Source organism: Aspergillus undulatus, assembly GCF_047715775.1.
Source record: "Aspergillus undulatus strain CBS 261.88 unplaced genomic scaffold BDV17scaffold_44, whole genome shotgun sequence".
In the NCBI taxonomy this organism is placed as follows: domain Eukaryota; kingdom Fungi; phylum Ascomycota; class Eurotiomycetes; order Eurotiales; family Aspergillaceae; genus Aspergillus; species Aspergillus undulatus.
The window spans coordinates 245,170-260,195 of NW_027396648.1; the positions used below are offsets into that span (position 1 = coordinate 245,170).

Sequence of the window (15,026 nt, forward strand, 5' to 3'; positions counted from 1 at the left end):
GAATGAGACCGCAGATCCCGGCACTGGAGGGTAGGTCCTGCGCAATACGTGCGACGCAATGATAAAGGGGCACTCGAAGCTCATTATCTACGATATCTTCCTCCCGCCTACGGGCGCGAGTATCAGCCAGACGACGATGGACATTAATATGATGTTCCTATTATCAGCGGCGGAGCGGACGCAGGATGCTTGGAGGAAGTTGTTGGCTGAGGCGGGGTTTGAGATTGTGAGTTTTCGGCTGGATCCGCAGGAGTATGAGATGGTTATTGAGGCTGAGGTTGCGTGAGAGTAGGAGTTGGGTATTAGATATTAGATGGATGATTGGTTTTGGGGTGGCTTTCTTTTTGAATGCCTTGACGGTGCAGGTCCAGGACATACTCTGAACTGCGGTCGTGCCTCACGTCATTGTTCCTGCAGAGGGTCATGCCAATGTTAGACGGCTCTTCAGTAGCAATTTGGCGAGATCGACCAGCTATGGCTAGATTCCCTTGACAGTCAAGTCCCCGCTTTCTATATGGTGTCCATTGTCAATGTTCCTGCGGTAGCGCCGCTATCAATATAGCTTGGGCTTGGAACGCCGCATTAGGTGCTCGTGGAACTGGAACGATTTCTGGTAACCAAAGCTTCCATTTCTGGATAAGGCTGCATAAGATCTTGATTGGAGAAAGAGGTCGATCGGCCTCGATGGCAGGTTCGGAAAGGTTGGATAACACAGTGGGGTGTAAACAGAGAGAGCTCGGGCTTGTGAAGCGAACCTCGGCTCCGGAAAGGCAGAACAAGCGGATGGTGCCGAGTGCGCCCTCCCCGGACTTTCTCCATCTTTCGCGCTCGGGGCTGCTGTCGCCTGTTGTCCATTTTCTGTTCATGTCTACGGTGTACTCCTCTATTTTATAGGCTATTTCCTGCTGATCCGTGTTCGTCTTGTGTTCGCTGTCCCTGTCCTGTTCCCTGCCTGCCTGCCTGCCTGCCTACCCCAACTCCGTACGCCCCTCATCCACCTCCGCCCGCAACCGCATCATGGACTTCGAACGCCACGATTTCAGCTCAAGTCAGCCAAAGCGTCGGAGAAGAAACTTTGCCCGGAACCGACTGCGTAACAAAGCGCCGATTTCTGCGCGTCTCTCGCTAGATCACCACCTGCGGGGAAGTGTTGGGGTCGTCTCGGATGATTTAGCGAACGACCTCTTCCAGCCCTCTGATCCGACTGGTAAGTGGGATGGATTCTTGCCGCGATTGTGCTTGGCTAACCTGCACTATCTTCTTTGAAAACAGATGATTTCCAAGATGACATCGGCATCCGTTATATCGCAATTTCACCGTACCTTCCGGGGCCGAGTTCCGTCGAGGCACTGACATGGACCGTTGTTCCTGTTCGCCCACAATCGACCGCTCGCTCAAATGAGTCCCCCCTCCCTAACTCGACGATAATATTCCCCGACTCCGCCGACTCCTTGCAGCCCTTTGTCCGCGCTTTGAGCAAGTTAGATCCTACCCGGCAGTCCCCGCAGACGCTACGTCTGATCGAGATTCGAGTCTTAGACGTGATTCCGTTGCCTCTTGATACAATATACGTGACGGTGGAACGAGACCTCTTGCGCAACCACGATGATGTTCAAAGCAGATTCGGAGGTGGCTTTCCTTCTAACGGATCCAATGGGTCTTGGGCGAAATCAGGAAAGGCGGTGGAACCCAAGAGATACTCAAAGAGAGCAGCTGCGGAGGTAGAAGGAAGACTTACAGCTGCGGTACGCGAAGCCTTGGGGACGCAGCGAGTAGTACATACCGGTGATTCGCTGCCACTCCCATTACCACCGCATCCAATTACCTATGCTCCCGCGCCTCCAGCCCTCATTTCATTCTGTGAGCCAGTGTCTCAGGGTCTTCTGCACCCTGCTACCAAGATCGTGCTCATTCAAGCGCGTCCGCATGGTAACCGGGCTCAGCGAAGCTTTCGATCAGGGTCGGGCCTGCTCAAACAAGTGGCCGAGGACGAAGCGGACGACACTTCTAATGAGCAGTTTTACTCGGCCGCGGAGGACAAACCTGCTGACGATAGTACTGAGATGGAAAGCACATCTGTCGCGGAAGAGTCAGAGACAGAGGGTTCTGGCGGAAATATGAGCGATACCTCGGACGACTCACTGGATGACATGATATCGCTCAGTGCGCCCGAACTGCCGCAACCAGCCTCTGGGGTGATGTCTGGCATGACTTCAGCAACGCCTCGTGGCCGACGCATGGACGGAGCGCATACCCCTGGGTCCTTAGTGTCGACGCTAACGTCGTCAACTCTACGCCCTGGTCGGCAGGGTCAGGGTGGGAAGGTCTTCAAGGCAGAGGGCTTACTTCGCAGCATCCCCACCGAGCTTCTCTATCCCAAGCCCAGGGAAGATGATGACGTGGAGGCCGTTGTCTTTGTGGACATCAGCACCTTGGCGAAGATTGGCTGCTTCTCCGGAGATTGGGTCCGCATTGAAGCGTCTGAAGAGCCCCAAGCGAACATCTTCGCCTCTATCAACCTTGGGAGCTTTGGCCAGCAATGTAAAGATGGTGACTGGCGTGCGGTCAAGATCTACGGCCTGCCTGGGCTTCCTTCTGCCAAACCTCGCTACTCAATCAAACAGTCTGATGATAGACGCGGGAGTATATCTCAACGTCCTGGGATGCGCATGACGCCTTCCGCCTTTGTGCCCCCAATTCTTTTGGACAACATCGATAATCCCAGATACATCCGTATCTCTCCCATGAACCTCGGTGGAATCGGGGTTCCCAAATCTGGTGTCCTGCATCAAATGAAAACCGCCAATCGCAGCCCTCCTTTGGCGAAAGAAGTAACCTTGCTGAAGGTTAGCACGCCACTCTCGATGGACCGTGTCCTCCAACCAGCTTTGTTTGCGGGATTGAAGCAGTACTTTGAAACGAAGCGGTGTCTCTTGAAGAGCGGAGACTTACTAGGGATAAGCATCGACGAAACCCTGGGTAGGGCTGTTTTTGCAGGATCTGCCAGCGATGGCCAAGATGATGATATCACGATCAAGCTTGGTCCGACTGACGCTGATAGTGCTGGGTCAAAGAAAGTCGGCGTTGCCTGGTTCCGCGTCGGACAGGTTGTTCCTAGCCTGCCTGACGATCAAGACGACGCTGGAGAATTCGACTGGGGCGGCGTTGCTGTTATAGACCCGGCAACTACCCGGATGGTCCAGGCTGGAAGCGAAGTCTGTCGTATCCCAAATACTCTTAACAACGGCTGGGAATACTGGCTCGGAGCGAAATCGATCCCGAAATCGGTGGTCGATGCGCAAACGATACACGGCGTTGTAAATGAACTACCACGGCCGTTTGTTTCCCCAGTGCAGCAACGTGTTCGAGACCTCATGACCGTCGCCACAAGCTCTCGCGCGATTCAGCTCGGGATGAAGCCCGTTGTCATTCTTCTGCGGTCGCAACAGCGGCACATCGGAAAGGCCAGTTTAGCGACCAGAGCGTGCGCAGACATTGGCCTTCATACATTCCCGATCGATGCCTACGACATTCTTACCGAAGGAGGCGCCAACGGTGGCGACGTGAAGACTGAGGCTTATCTGAAAGCGAGAGCGGAGCGCGCGTTCCATTGCGGCGCTGACTGCACGGCTCTTTTAATCAAGCATATTGAGGTTCTAACCGCTGACCGAATTGTTTCGGCCATGAACGATATCCTGGCGGACGCTAGAGTCATCATCGCCACAACCACGGATGTTGAGCAGATTCCCGAGGGTATCCGGAGCTTATTCACGCACGAATTTGAAATCACTGCTCCAGAAGAGAAAGAGCGAGAAGGCATACTTCGAAATGCCGTCTCCGAACGCAGCATCAAGCTGGCTCCTGATGCTGACCTTGGAACGGTTGCCCTTAAAACAGCAGCCCTCGTTGCGGGAGATCTGGTGGACGTTGTTGAGCGCGCCTCAGTTGCACGTTCAAGTCGACTTGAGAAGCTGGCTGAAATCGCAAGCAAACAATCATCCACCAGAGTTACCGTTCGAGATGTCCTTCTAGCCGGCGGGGAGGCAGTACGAGGCGTCACCAAAGCGGACTTTGACTCAGCTGTCGACGCGGCAAGAAAGAACTTTGCAGACTCTATCGGCGCTCCTAAGATCCCCAACGTCAGCTGGGAGGATGTCGGTGGGTTGACGAATGTCAAGGACGCACTGGTCGAGACTATCCAGCTGCCTCTCGAACGACCCGAGCTGTTCGCGAAGGGTATGAAAAAGCGAAGCGGTATTTTGTTCTATGGCCCTCCGGGAACAGGAAAGACTCTTCTTGCCAAGGCTATTGCTACAGAATTCTCTTTGAACTTCTTCTCCGTCAAGGGGCCTGAACTGCTCAACATGTACATTGGTGAGTCCGAAGCGAACGTCCGGCGCGTCTTCCAACGTGCACGCGACGCACGGCCTTGCGTCGTCTTCTTCGACGAACTCGACTCCGTTGCCCCTAAGCGTGGCAACCAGGGCGACAGCGGTGGTGTCATGGACCGAATCGTCAGTCAGCTGCTCGCCGAGCTCGATGGCATGAATGGCGGGGAAGAAAGCAGCGGCGGTGTCTTCGTTATCGGCGCCACCAACCGCCCCGACCTTCTAGATACGGCCCTTCTCCGTCCCGGTCGTTTCGACAAGATGCTTTACCTTGGGGTCTCTGACACACATGAGAAGCAGGCCACCATTCTGGAGGCTTTGACGAGGAAGTTCGCTCTTGCACCAGATCTTTCTTTGGCCCGTGTCTCCGAGAGACTACCCCTTACTTATACCGGTGCCGATCTGTATGCCCTCTGTTCCGACGCCATGCTCAAGGCAATCACGCGCAAGGCTACGGCCGTGGATGAGAAAATCAAGCAGCTGCCAGGTGGCCCTGTCAGCACAGCTTACTTCTTCGACCACCTTTCTACGCCCGACGATGTTGCCGTGATGGTCACCGAGGAGGACTTTGACTCGGCGCAGGGCGAGCTCGTTCCCAGCGTTAGGTATGCTCCACTTGTTCTCAACGACCTCTGCAACTGCATATCAATACTGACAAACCCACAGCGCCAAAGAACTCGAGCACTTCGAGCGCATCCGGCAGATGTTCGAGTCAAGTGACAAAGACAAGCAAAATCAAAACCAACAGAACCAAGACAACCCACCCCTCACAATCGGAGACGCCCTCGACGCTCTCAAGCTCGGAGCCGGGTCCGGAATCGGTGAGATAGACGGCCCCGTCATGAACGGCAACGGCGACCCATTGCTCTCTCCCGCCGACAAGGGGAAGGGTAAAGCAGCGTCTGGCATGCGCAATGCTAGCGGGCAGTCGGTGGACATCAGTAAAGGCAAGGGGAAGAGCTCATGGAAGAGTAGACCTGCTCCTGCCGCGAATGGCGATTCGGATTCATCGTTTGATGGGCCTTTGATGTCGCCGAGCGCGGGGGCCGGGGTCAATGGTCGTGATGATGATGACTATGTGGTGAGGACTGATCACTTGGGAAAGACAGATGGCATTGATTAAGTGAATGATCGTGGTGTGGATGCTTGCTTGGGAAATCTACGGGTGGTGGGAGGTTGTATATATATCAGCTACACTAGCTTCAGATGTATTTGGGTTACAGTTAGTCCTGTTATGCATATACTACTATTAATGATCTACGAGTGAGCCCTTCTGTCCATGTACCAACATGCTGGGTGTGTTCTATGCAATATCCCGACAGGCACGCCATAGCAACATCTGGTCGGCATCTGTAGATATCAGCGACCCCGCCCGGTGATCATCCTCGCCTTCCATATTAGGTAATAGACAGCGAGGGACTCGGGTAGAAGGGAATACATGTCATGTAGGCATTTCTCGAGGCTTTGATCGAACCGGTCTTGCCCTGGTCCAAAGATGGACCATGGCCGGCATACAAAAAGTCAATGGCCGGTGTTGCGTAAAGCAAACCAGGTAGCCAGTATACTCATAGTATACCGACAGTGATTGGTTGCAATGAACGTTACACAAGAGCGAGGACCGCCCGTTCCCGCGTCACGTGATTTACAGAAAACGTTAATCTGAAATATATAGGCAACTCGTCTCGGTTCCCCTGTAGCCACTGTCCCATAGCATCCCAGAAGCAAAAAAATGCGTCATTCGGAAGTCGAAGCCGAGTCCCTCGCTGTCTATTTCCTAATACGGAAGGCGAGGACGATCCGTGATTTTCTCTTAAGATAATAGATAGAATAAGGAATACATTCTGAAACGCTACCTTTATAACTATTGCTAATACACTTATACAATCATTCCGCACACATCTTCCATAGGAAGCGTTGGTAGTATAGGGGTAGTACAAATGCCTTCCAAGCATTAGGTCCGGGTTCGAGTCCCGGCCGACGCATTTTCATTAGCTTTTTTTTGTTCCTACCTCTCTACAAGGATATACCTTCTCTTCTCTTCTCTTCTCTTCTTAAGGTGACAGCAGCCAACATTAAAGACCTCATGGGCGGCCAGTTACCTCAAGATCCAGATTTTAAACAAAGAGTGGACGGGGGTTTGATTAGAACGGGTCATGGGCAATGACCGCAGTCAAAGTCTCCATTCATCCTGGATCAGATACAGTCTTGCTGGATCTGACAATCACAAATAAGCTTGAAGCTGCCTTGATGGATCCTGGCCAGTATCTGAAATACTTTTATCAGCTACGTCATTGATGCGACAGGATAGTGTCTCTTTTTACGCCAATGATGCCACCCGCTGTTCTAAAGACGCGTTTATTTGATGTAGGGAGGTTCTCTCTAGCGGTTCTCGAGCGACTTGGAGCTGCTGTTTGGCTGGGTGCGTGGGAGTTGGGTGTGTTAAGCTTGGCATAGGATGGTTGTTGCCGTCTCACTTATGTAGCTCGAGGCTGGTTGCTGTTATGACATGGGAATTATCACTCGGTGGATGTGGTTAAGCCTCTGATTATCGATGGCATTTCGTGGGCATCATTTCCTGATCCTCGGCCACGGTTGGCGCTGCATGCGGATATATATCCCGGACAGCTATCCCGCCTACCCTTGCTCAGTAACACCGACGTATCCTTAAAAGGCCGAAACGACCAACTCCCACAGCACCGATAAGATTGAGCACTGGAAACAGAGGTCTAAGGGAGTTAACACCAACTGATCGGTTGATAGGTCATGGTCTAGCGCACAGGCGTATGAAATCACCCTGGGTCGAGCCGTTATTAAAACAAATTGCTCCATGGTCGAACGTTGGATGATAACACCATATTGCAAGTTACAGACTCGCGCACTTCTGCGAGATTGAGTTGATGAGAATATTCTCCTACCTATTTCAACACCTGCAATAACACTGATTCGCGCATTAAGATCTGAGGCTTGCGTATGCATATCATGATGTTTGTCGGGAGCTCAAAGTCGCACAAATACCCACCATTTTGACACCAGCCACAAGAACATGAGATAAAAGCTACCAGCATAAGTAGAGGTAGCAAAGAACTGGTTACATCGAGCACCCGAGACATCCTGAGTCGGAATTGGTACACCGTCCATGCCCATACCCGAGCTCGAGGGTTCCGAGCCCTAATCCGAGAAACCTCGCCCTGTAGTTGCATGGTAGTTGCAGCCTGCGAGGATATCAAGTCGAATTGAAAGTACGTAGGAAACTTTTATACAATATCTGATTGAATAATCAATTGTATCGATTGTGTGTTGGTCGCTGAGCTCCCCGCCATGGACAACACACCAGCTTGTGGTCTTTCACCCGTCTCTACTCCTGGAGCTCACAGGCGGCATATACATTGCTCCCCAACCTCGCAAACTCCAAGCCCTTGAAAACTCCTGGAACCGGACATCAGATGTTTCGACTATACAGATAGCATGGTTTAATCTACCATGACCACTTCCCATCGTTTTCCTCTAGGACCTCAAACCACGGATAATATGCGAATTCATTCATACCTTGAATTCTTGCATCAACTTAGCCCGATGTCAAGAGAAGCTAAGTTATCTGCCCCTCGAGAACTGCGTTCTCATCAAGCCCATCTACATCTGCATCCGCATCACCCCTGGGGTGCACGTTGAGACGCACCGTTCCAGAAATGACATACCTCATCTACCTGAGTATTCATGCACATATATCCCCATAATCCTACTCACAGTACCAATCAAAGTTTCGGACATGGTCCAGATCTAAATCGCTGTCCGCGATGCTACCATGTTGTTTCAATTAGTGCCATACTTCACCCCCCGGGATACCTACGCGTTCCGTAAGTGTTGAGAAGGAAAGGACTGATTGTGCTATGTCTCGCAATATATGGGGACAAGATTAGTCTGTCTGTTTGATAGCCATTTTTTTTGCCGGAGATAAGCTCTGATGACCATAGCTGTACTACGCGGCCGAGCCTGCTAATCCGAACGATACACCAATGACAAGCCTGAAATGGAGCAGCACCAGGTACTACAATCTACAATCATTCGAAGAGGCCGTGGTGCAGAGGAGTCTGCGGGTCTCCTATGTAACAAGCGAAGAACCGTTTGATCCGTTGCCGATGCGATGGGGGATATATGATCTCGCATATCGCCTTCTCATATCGTCATCGTTGCCCAACAAGGGACGCCGGTACCTCTAAGCCGAAGGAACTGGCTGTTTGAAATTATGATCAGGAAATAGACTAGTAGGTAAACGACTTCGGTAATATGGTCAAGACGAGTAGCCAAAGCCTCCGACTTTACACAATCGTGAGCGGTCGGAAGTGAACAGCATTCGATATACTTTTATTGTAATCACAACTGATATGATATTATTGCACGCCGAAAACGCCATCCACGGACATGACGGTAAGTGTAGGAAATAAGAAGTCTAGGACATGACATAAAATGGTATCAAGATTAGAATTAGACAGTCACCGTCTGTCTTCCTTCCGTGTCGAGATGATTATACGAGGAGGACACTATGACAAAGATCAGCTGAATGCAATAGGACATAAGGCAGAAAGGGTGTACATACGCATTGACGCAGCCGTCGTTCTCAGGTGTGTTCGTGACCTGGGCGTATTTGCCCCAGGCAACCTTTCCTCCGGCCGTGACGATACCGAGTTCAGAGACGTTGACTTCAATGACCGTTCCCTTGGTAAGGACACCGAGTTGGGTGTAGAGCGGGTTCTGGGGGTTCTTCTTGACGGATAGGATGGGGAGCTGGACGGTGACGGCCATTTCGGGGCTGGGGAGCATTAGTAAGGCTTCGATACCTTCAGGACGGGAGAACGTACTGTGTGACGTTGGCCTTCTTGTAACGCAGACCCATGGGACTGGAGCACTTTAGTTAACATCGCCATGCGAAAAGACCGGAATGAAAGCTCACCGAATGAAGCGCTCATATTTCACAGGTCGCCGGGTGAAGTCGTTCCCAACAAAGGTCGGCTTCGTAATCATCCGTTTCCACGACTTCTTGTGCGTCTTCTTTCCGGTATTGACAACCTTGAACATCTCCTCCTCACTGATACCCTTAACCTTCGGCAAAGGCACTGCAAACTTCGCCGCCTTCTCCGCCCGCTTATCCTTAATAGCACTAGACAAAGCCTTCGCATTCGTAGCTTCCGAGCGGTCGAGCAAGTACTGAGGCAGGGGCGTCTTGGAAGGCTCGCTGGGCGCAGAGGACTTGACGTTCTTCTCCTCCTGCGCCTTGATGCGCTTCCTCATCTGGATCTTCTCGGCATGGCGCTTCTGTTGGTACAGCTTGGCTCTTAGACCGCGGAGGTTCTGCGCATCCTTGGACTGCTTGTGTGCTTCACGGGCTTCGCGCTTGCGGGTGCGTTCTTCGTGGTCCAGCCGCTTTCCGTGCTGCTTGGTCCAGCGTTCGATATACCTGGGTTGGTTAGAGGTGGGATGTGGCTGGGTGGGGGAAGGGAGTGACGAACTCGTTCTGGGGCTGTATTCCAACCAGTTAGCATATTTCTTCATAGCAGCACTTGAATCTCCGAAAATGATAACGTACCATGATGACTGGATATCCGGTGGTTGTTGATGGAAGTGGTGGTGGTTAGAGGCGGAGATCAAAAAAGTTTCGAGCGATAATCGCGCACGTGACCTGTTATCACCATCGAATTTCTCAACATCCATTCCGCAGCTCCAGCGAATCGCCGATTCCAGCCCAGCCAAACCACCAAGACCCTGGCAGAGACAAAACAAAACCTCTGTCCTCTCTCAAAATGTTCTCCCGGTCTGCATTGGCCAGGGTCTTCGCCCTTCCTCTCGAACAAGCAACCCGCCCGTCCTTCACGACCACCACCTTCCGGGCCTGCCTGCACCAAGCAACAACAACACCACCAAACCAACCCACCGAACCTCTAAGCGCAGCCCCCCGAGCGCAATCCTCATCCCCAAAACCGCAAACCCAACCACCACCACTCAACCCCGTCGCAACAACCCGCGCCGACGTACCCGCAAGCAAACAACCCATCGCCCCAACCTTCACCGCACCACTAACCGTGTCCCAATCCCTCCTCGAGACACTGCCTCACCTCACGAGCCAAAAACCACACTATATCACCGCGCACCTGCACGACCGTCCTTACCTGATTACAGAAGGCGACGCCCTGCGCCTCCCCTTCCTCATGCCGAACGTGCAGCCCGGCGACGTGTTGCGTTTCAACCGCGCGTCTGTTCTGGGTTCGCGCGACTTCACGCTTAAGGGGGCGCCGTATGTTGATGAGAGGCTCTTTGAGTGTCGTGTTAGGGTTATGGGTGTTGATTCGGAGCCCCTAAGGGTTAAGGAGAAGACGAAGAGGAGACGGAGGCATGTGCAGAAGATTACGAGTAAGCATCGCTATACGTTGCTGCGGGTTATGGAGGTGAAGATTAAGTCTGTGGAGGAGTTGCAGAGGGAGGGGGCTGTTGTTGGGGAGGGGAAGGCGTGAGATGAGATGGCATTGAATCACCGGTCAATGGATTGTGATTGATCGTGGCTGGTGATATGTACAGATAGACATTGAGAGTGTTTTATATTTTGTACTGTATTTTATATTGCAATTGGGATACTTGATTTGGGTTGACATTGTATTATGCAATTGATTCCTTTCAAAGATATACTGAGTTTCACATGACCCTTGTGTGCACCCACAATGGCCGATTGAAGATATATATCTAGTAGAGCAAAATGAGAGATGATCTAGAGTGCCCCATAGCGAGGCGAAAGAAAGAGTTGGATGTGATAATCAACTGTGACGAGCTAGTTTAACAAGTCATAAATATGTACACGAAGGTAAGAGTCATTAGGTATATCCAGTATAGTCAAACTCCACGCTGACAGCATCCAACTGTATGCAATGCCAACACCGATGTCAACACCAAACACCAGGCCTATTCAAAACAAGAAATAACAAAGAGGCTAATCAAAAAGAGCCGAGAATGTCATACAAAAGGAATCCAGTCAACTGTCAAGTCAGTCGCGGCCAAGCCGGTTTGTCAAGGGGGTCGTCATCAAATCGTTAAACCAAAACAAAGAAAACTGTAGACCGGTGGTTAGGGATTCTCCTCTAACGCTGCTTTAATCTTTGCAAAAAAGCCGGCGGGCCAGCCAGCTAGTTCTTCGTCGTTGGGCACGCCGCGGACTCGGCAGTGGTTAACCACGTTGATTAAGATCCTGCTTAGCACGTCTTGTGTGATGGGGACAGCGCCTTCAAGCTGCGCGTCGGGGTATAAGAATGGGTCTCGCTGACCCAAAAGCTCGCTGATTGTCGGTCGTAGTGTTTGATCTCGCTGCAGACACTGTTTCAATGTCCGGATAAGTCCTGGAGGAACCTGGACACCGCCAACTCCGAATGCTGGAAATTCGATTTTCACCTTGGGGTTTGGAATAGCCATGATGCGCTCGTAGTATTTGGCAATCTTGGCGAACGGGGGTTGCCCGTAGACCATCTTGTACAAGATACAGCCGAGACTCCATACATCGCTGGGCTTTCCAAGCTTCATAATTTTCCCAACGCTTGATGGTAAACCAAGAGACGCATTCGAGTCGACCAGAGCCTCAGGAGACATGTAGTTGGGTGTCCCAACCTGCTGCTCGCGATGTACATTGACAGTATTGTCTTGGATGGCGTTGGCGATTCCAAAATCAATCAGCTTGAGGCGACCTTGGACGAGGAGGAAGTTGGCGGGTTTTAGATCGGAATGGACGATGTTTTGTTCGTGAACCGCCTGAACACATTCCAACATTTCCTTCCAGTAATACCGAGTGAAGTTGATATCGAAGATGGCATCCTCAAAGTTCAGTTTATATGTCAGAATTTTCTCCAAGTCTGACTCTCCGATTTCCATGAGCACGCTGAGAGTATGCTTATCCGAGTTCAACTCCCAGTCAAACAATCGGACGACACGATCGATGTTCTCCAGCTTTTTGAGAAGATCAATCTCTCCCTTGTAGCCAGCCAATGTAGTCGGATCAACATCCTCCAGGTTCACTCGCTTCAGAGCAAATATCTTGTAGTTCTCGGCCATGACTCGGTAAACTCGTGAGCTACCACCACGCCCGATACAATCCAAACGCGTGAACGGCTTGTGGTTTATCGAGACCTGACTACGTTTCTTGCGAGACTGGGAGGCAGTGGTCGCCCCTCCAGTTGCTGTAGCAGTTTCTAAGACCGACATTCTTGGGGGCGGTGGCGCCGGCCTGTGGGGTGTGTTGTTGCTTCGATTAGACAAAATCTTCCTAGGCGAAGTGCTTGCTGGAATCTCCTGCTCCTTCTTGTCTTCTCCGTAAACGACCGACAGTTTCTCCGGCTTGTCCAGAAAGTTGAATCCCTGTGGTTTTGCTCGCTTGAAGGTTGGTGGAGGCTCATTCTCTTGATCACGGGCAGACGGTAATGTTGGAGGAGGTACTTTGAAGATAGGCTCTTTCGAACTCGAAGGTTTCGAGGATCCATCAGATGATAATCCCGGAGTTGATTTAGCGTGTGATGCATGGTATTTAGGCGAAGAGGATCTTGAGAATGGCCCAACCCCGGACGAAGAGAACCGGTAATTTGTGCTTTTGTGCGGTGACTCAGGTTCCGCCCACGAAACTTTAGGAGATGAGGCCTTTGCACTTCTGTAGTTGCATTTGTTGTGGTCGTCCGCGGCTTCGCCTTCTTTGGAGTCAGACAGATAGCTGGGCGATTGATTCTCCTCGCTCTGGCGTCTTAGAACGCCGCGTCTCGCAGGCCCGTTAAGAAATGTACCCGTCAGTCGACCAACCCTTTTCACGCGCAACGAGCTTTGCATCCCAATGTCTTCTGGGTTGCGGGAACGAAGCACAGAGGACGTAATAGGTGGCGCGTTATCTTCATATCCAGACCTTCTCTCATCTTCAACAGGCTCAGCACTTTCTTGTGCTCCGAGCGGGCTCCGGCTGGTCGGCCGTCCCTCGGACGGTGATGTGGACGTGGGGGACCGCGTATGACTACGCGAGGCATTGATTCGAACACTGCGCGTCCTGGGCCCCGGGGTGATGAAATCATCTGAATAGATCCTTGGTTCTGCTTCTGCCTCCACGTTCTCGCCATTTGATAAAGGCGAACCCTCTCTTTTTCCCCTCGAACCGCTGCCCAGGACGGATCCTATGCGGACGACTCGTGGGGCAGGGCTTCCGTTCGATTGATCCAGTGGTGAATTGCCTCGGGATCGTCTTTCATGACTCGATCCAGCTGACCCGGCGCGCACGTTCTGATGGTATTCGTTTAAGCTCCTGTTTCGCAGGCGGGGCGAAGCATTCACGTCGTCCTCGTCGAGAAGAGCTTTGACGGACGCGCTAAATTTCGGCTCCGGGACCTCGTCATCAGAACTGTCGCCAGTAGAGTATGGTCTGGAGATCAAAGCAGCGCTACTGCGATGCGCAGCGGGATTGTGATACTTGGGGGAGGTGCGTCTGGACCCGGAGTGCGAGATCGAGGCGCGAGACATCTGTCGGGATTGTTGTTGATGGTAGGCTGTCGCATGGGCGGTGAAGAGGGAATTTGGGGAGGCCATTGTCGCAATTCATAGGTAAGATGGCCTAACGCATCCCGCTTCCCAGGTTGTCGGTCGCAGTTGTCGTTGTTGTGGTCTTGTATATGTCGGATAAACAGAACCTTAACTTGGAGGCTGGGAAGTCTCTCGCATCCCGTTTGGGCTTAGCCCCGCACGTGATGGTTGTCAAGGGCAATCGTGAATGTAAACAATGCATTCTCGAGTCGGCTATGATATTGTCCACGAGCCAACGTTGTCTTTAAATTGATGCATTTTTGATTGAATTAGCGTAAAGGTCACGGGCTGATCAAAAGGAGTTGTCATAGCCTTCGACGCGGGCGAGCAATGACGCTCTCAGCGGCAATTGACATGACTTGGTCGCTGTGCGCTTGTGCTCAACTACACCTTTCTGTGGAATGATGGGGCCGCAATGCCAAATATTGACCAACGCCGGCTAACACTTTGACCTTGCCTTACCAGGCGCGTGCGGCATGCTGCAAGCAAGTGGCGATACTACTCTTTAGGGCTTGCTGCGACGAATCCATTTGTCCCTAAATCTACTAGTTTACTTTTGTGTTCGAGGTTTTGAGAGTGGACAGTAACACAGAAAAACGATGCCTGCGGGCGCTGGGCTCCAAACTGCAGCTCATAGCACAGTCATACAGACTCCGAGACGTCGAAGAAAGCACATCTTGATTAGTTGCCCCTCGATGCCGCTAAAATTGCTTTTCTCTCCAACCGTTTGTTTAACGTAATCCACGGGCGAACCGCGCTTACGGGCGAACCGCGCCTTTTCTGCCACTTCCCCATGTCAACATCTTCAACGCGTTACCTCTTTACCAATTCTCTATAAAATGCCTCTATCTAAAGAATCCCGCATGCAGATGGCTATTGCTGCTTCAAAAACTGGAAAAATAAAAAAAATAAAAAGGGCTGCTAGGACCTTTAGTGTGCCTGAATCCACCCTTCGTGAGCGGCTTGCAGGTGTCAAACCACGATCAGAAACACGTGCCAATAGCCATAAGTTGACAAAAATTGAAGAGGAAATACTTGTGAAGAAACTATTAGATG

General features: G+C 51.6%; 4 protein-coding genes and 1 non-coding gene across 5 annotated transcripts; 3 read left to right on the plus strand and 2 right to left on the minus strand.

Moving 5' to 3' along the window:
• The first annotated feature begins 652 nt into the window (after positions 1-652).
• pex6 (AAA family ATPase peroxin 6) lies at positions 653-5,600 on the plus strand. The gene is made up of 3 exons (XM_073754618.1): positions 653-1,207; positions 1,273-4,993; positions 5,055-5,600. The coding sequence occupies exons 1-3, from the start codon at positions 1,018-1,020 to the stop codon at positions 5,509-5,511; spliced, it is 4,368 nt and encodes a 1,455-aa protein (XP_073613151.1). The 5' UTR covers positions 653-1,017; the 3' UTR covers positions 5,512-5,600.
• A 699-nt stretch (positions 5,601-6,299) lies between these two features.
• BDV17DRAFT_t117 lies at positions 6,300-6,370 on the plus strand. Its single transcript has one exon. It is a non-coding gene; the product is annotated as a tRNA-Gly (tRNA).
• A 2,298-nt stretch (positions 6,371-8,668) lies between these two features.
• BDV17DRAFT_270109 (rRNA-processing protein NSA2) lies at positions 8,669-10,000 on the minus strand. Its single transcript, XM_073758633.1, has 6 exons — positions 9,970-10,000; positions 9,893-9,903; positions 9,337-9,840; positions 9,245-9,283; positions 8,983-9,195; positions 8,669-8,926 (listed from the first exon to the last, which is right to left on the minus strand). The coding sequence occupies exons 1-6, from the start codon at positions 9,970-9,972 to the stop codon at positions 8,911-8,913; spliced, it is 786 nt and encodes a 261-aa protein (XP_073613152.1). The 5' UTR covers positions 9,973-10,000; the 3' UTR covers positions 8,669-8,910.
• Positions 10,001-10,124: 124 nt separating this feature from the next.
• Positions 10,125-10,953, plus strand: BDV17DRAFT_270110 (mitochondrial 54S ribosomal protein bL21m). Its single transcript, XM_073758634.1, has one exon. It carries the CDS (start codon positions 10,184-10,186, stop codon positions 10,889-10,891), a length of 708 nt encoding a protein of 235 aa, XP_073613153.1. The 5' UTR covers positions 10,125-10,183; the 3' UTR covers positions 10,892-10,953.
• Positions 10,954-11,143: 190 nt separating this feature from the next.
• BDV17DRAFT_270112 (serine/threonine/tyrosine protein kinase MPS1) lies at positions 11,144-14,070 on the minus strand. The gene has a single exon (XM_073758635.1). The coding sequence runs from the start codon at positions 13,974-13,976 to the stop codon at positions 11,496-11,498; it is 2,481 nt and encodes an 826-aa protein (XP_073613154.1). The 5' UTR covers positions 13,977-14,070; the 3' UTR covers positions 11,144-11,495.
• Between the last annotated feature and the right edge of the window lie 956 nt (positions 14,071-15,026).

Bases quoted from the DNA above. Each gene is read 5' to 3' on its own strand.
- pex6 (XM_073754618.1), top strand. From the start codon at position 1,018: ATGGACTTCGAACGCCACGATTTCAGCTCAAGTCAGCCAAAGCGTCGG. The intron at 1,208-1,272 runs GTAAGTGGGATG...CTTTGAAAACAG, and splicing joins CCAGCCCTCTGATCCGACTG to ATGATTTCCAAGATGACATC. The intron at 4,994-5,054 runs GTATGCTCCACT...ACAAACCCACAG, and splicing joins GAGCTCGTTCCCAGCGTTAG to CGCCAAAGAACTCGAGCACT.
- BDV17DRAFT_270112 (XM_073758635.1), bottom strand. From the start codon at position 13,976: ATGGCCTCCCCAAATTCCCTCTTCACCGCCCATGCGACAGCCTACCAT.
- BDV17DRAFT_270110 (XM_073758634.1), top strand. From the start codon at position 10,184: ATGTTCTCCCGGTCTGCATTGGCCAGGGTCTTCGCCCTTCCTCTCGAA.
- BDV17DRAFT_270109 (XM_073758633.1), bottom strand. The intron at 9,284-9,336 runs GTGAGCTTTCAT...AAAGTGCTCCAG, and splicing joins AAATATGAGCGCTTCATTCG to TCCCATGGGTCTGCGTTACA. The intron at 9,196-9,244 runs GTACGTTCTCCC...AATGCTCCCCAG, and splicing joins AAGAAGGCCAACGTCACACA to CCCCGAAATGGCCGTCACCG.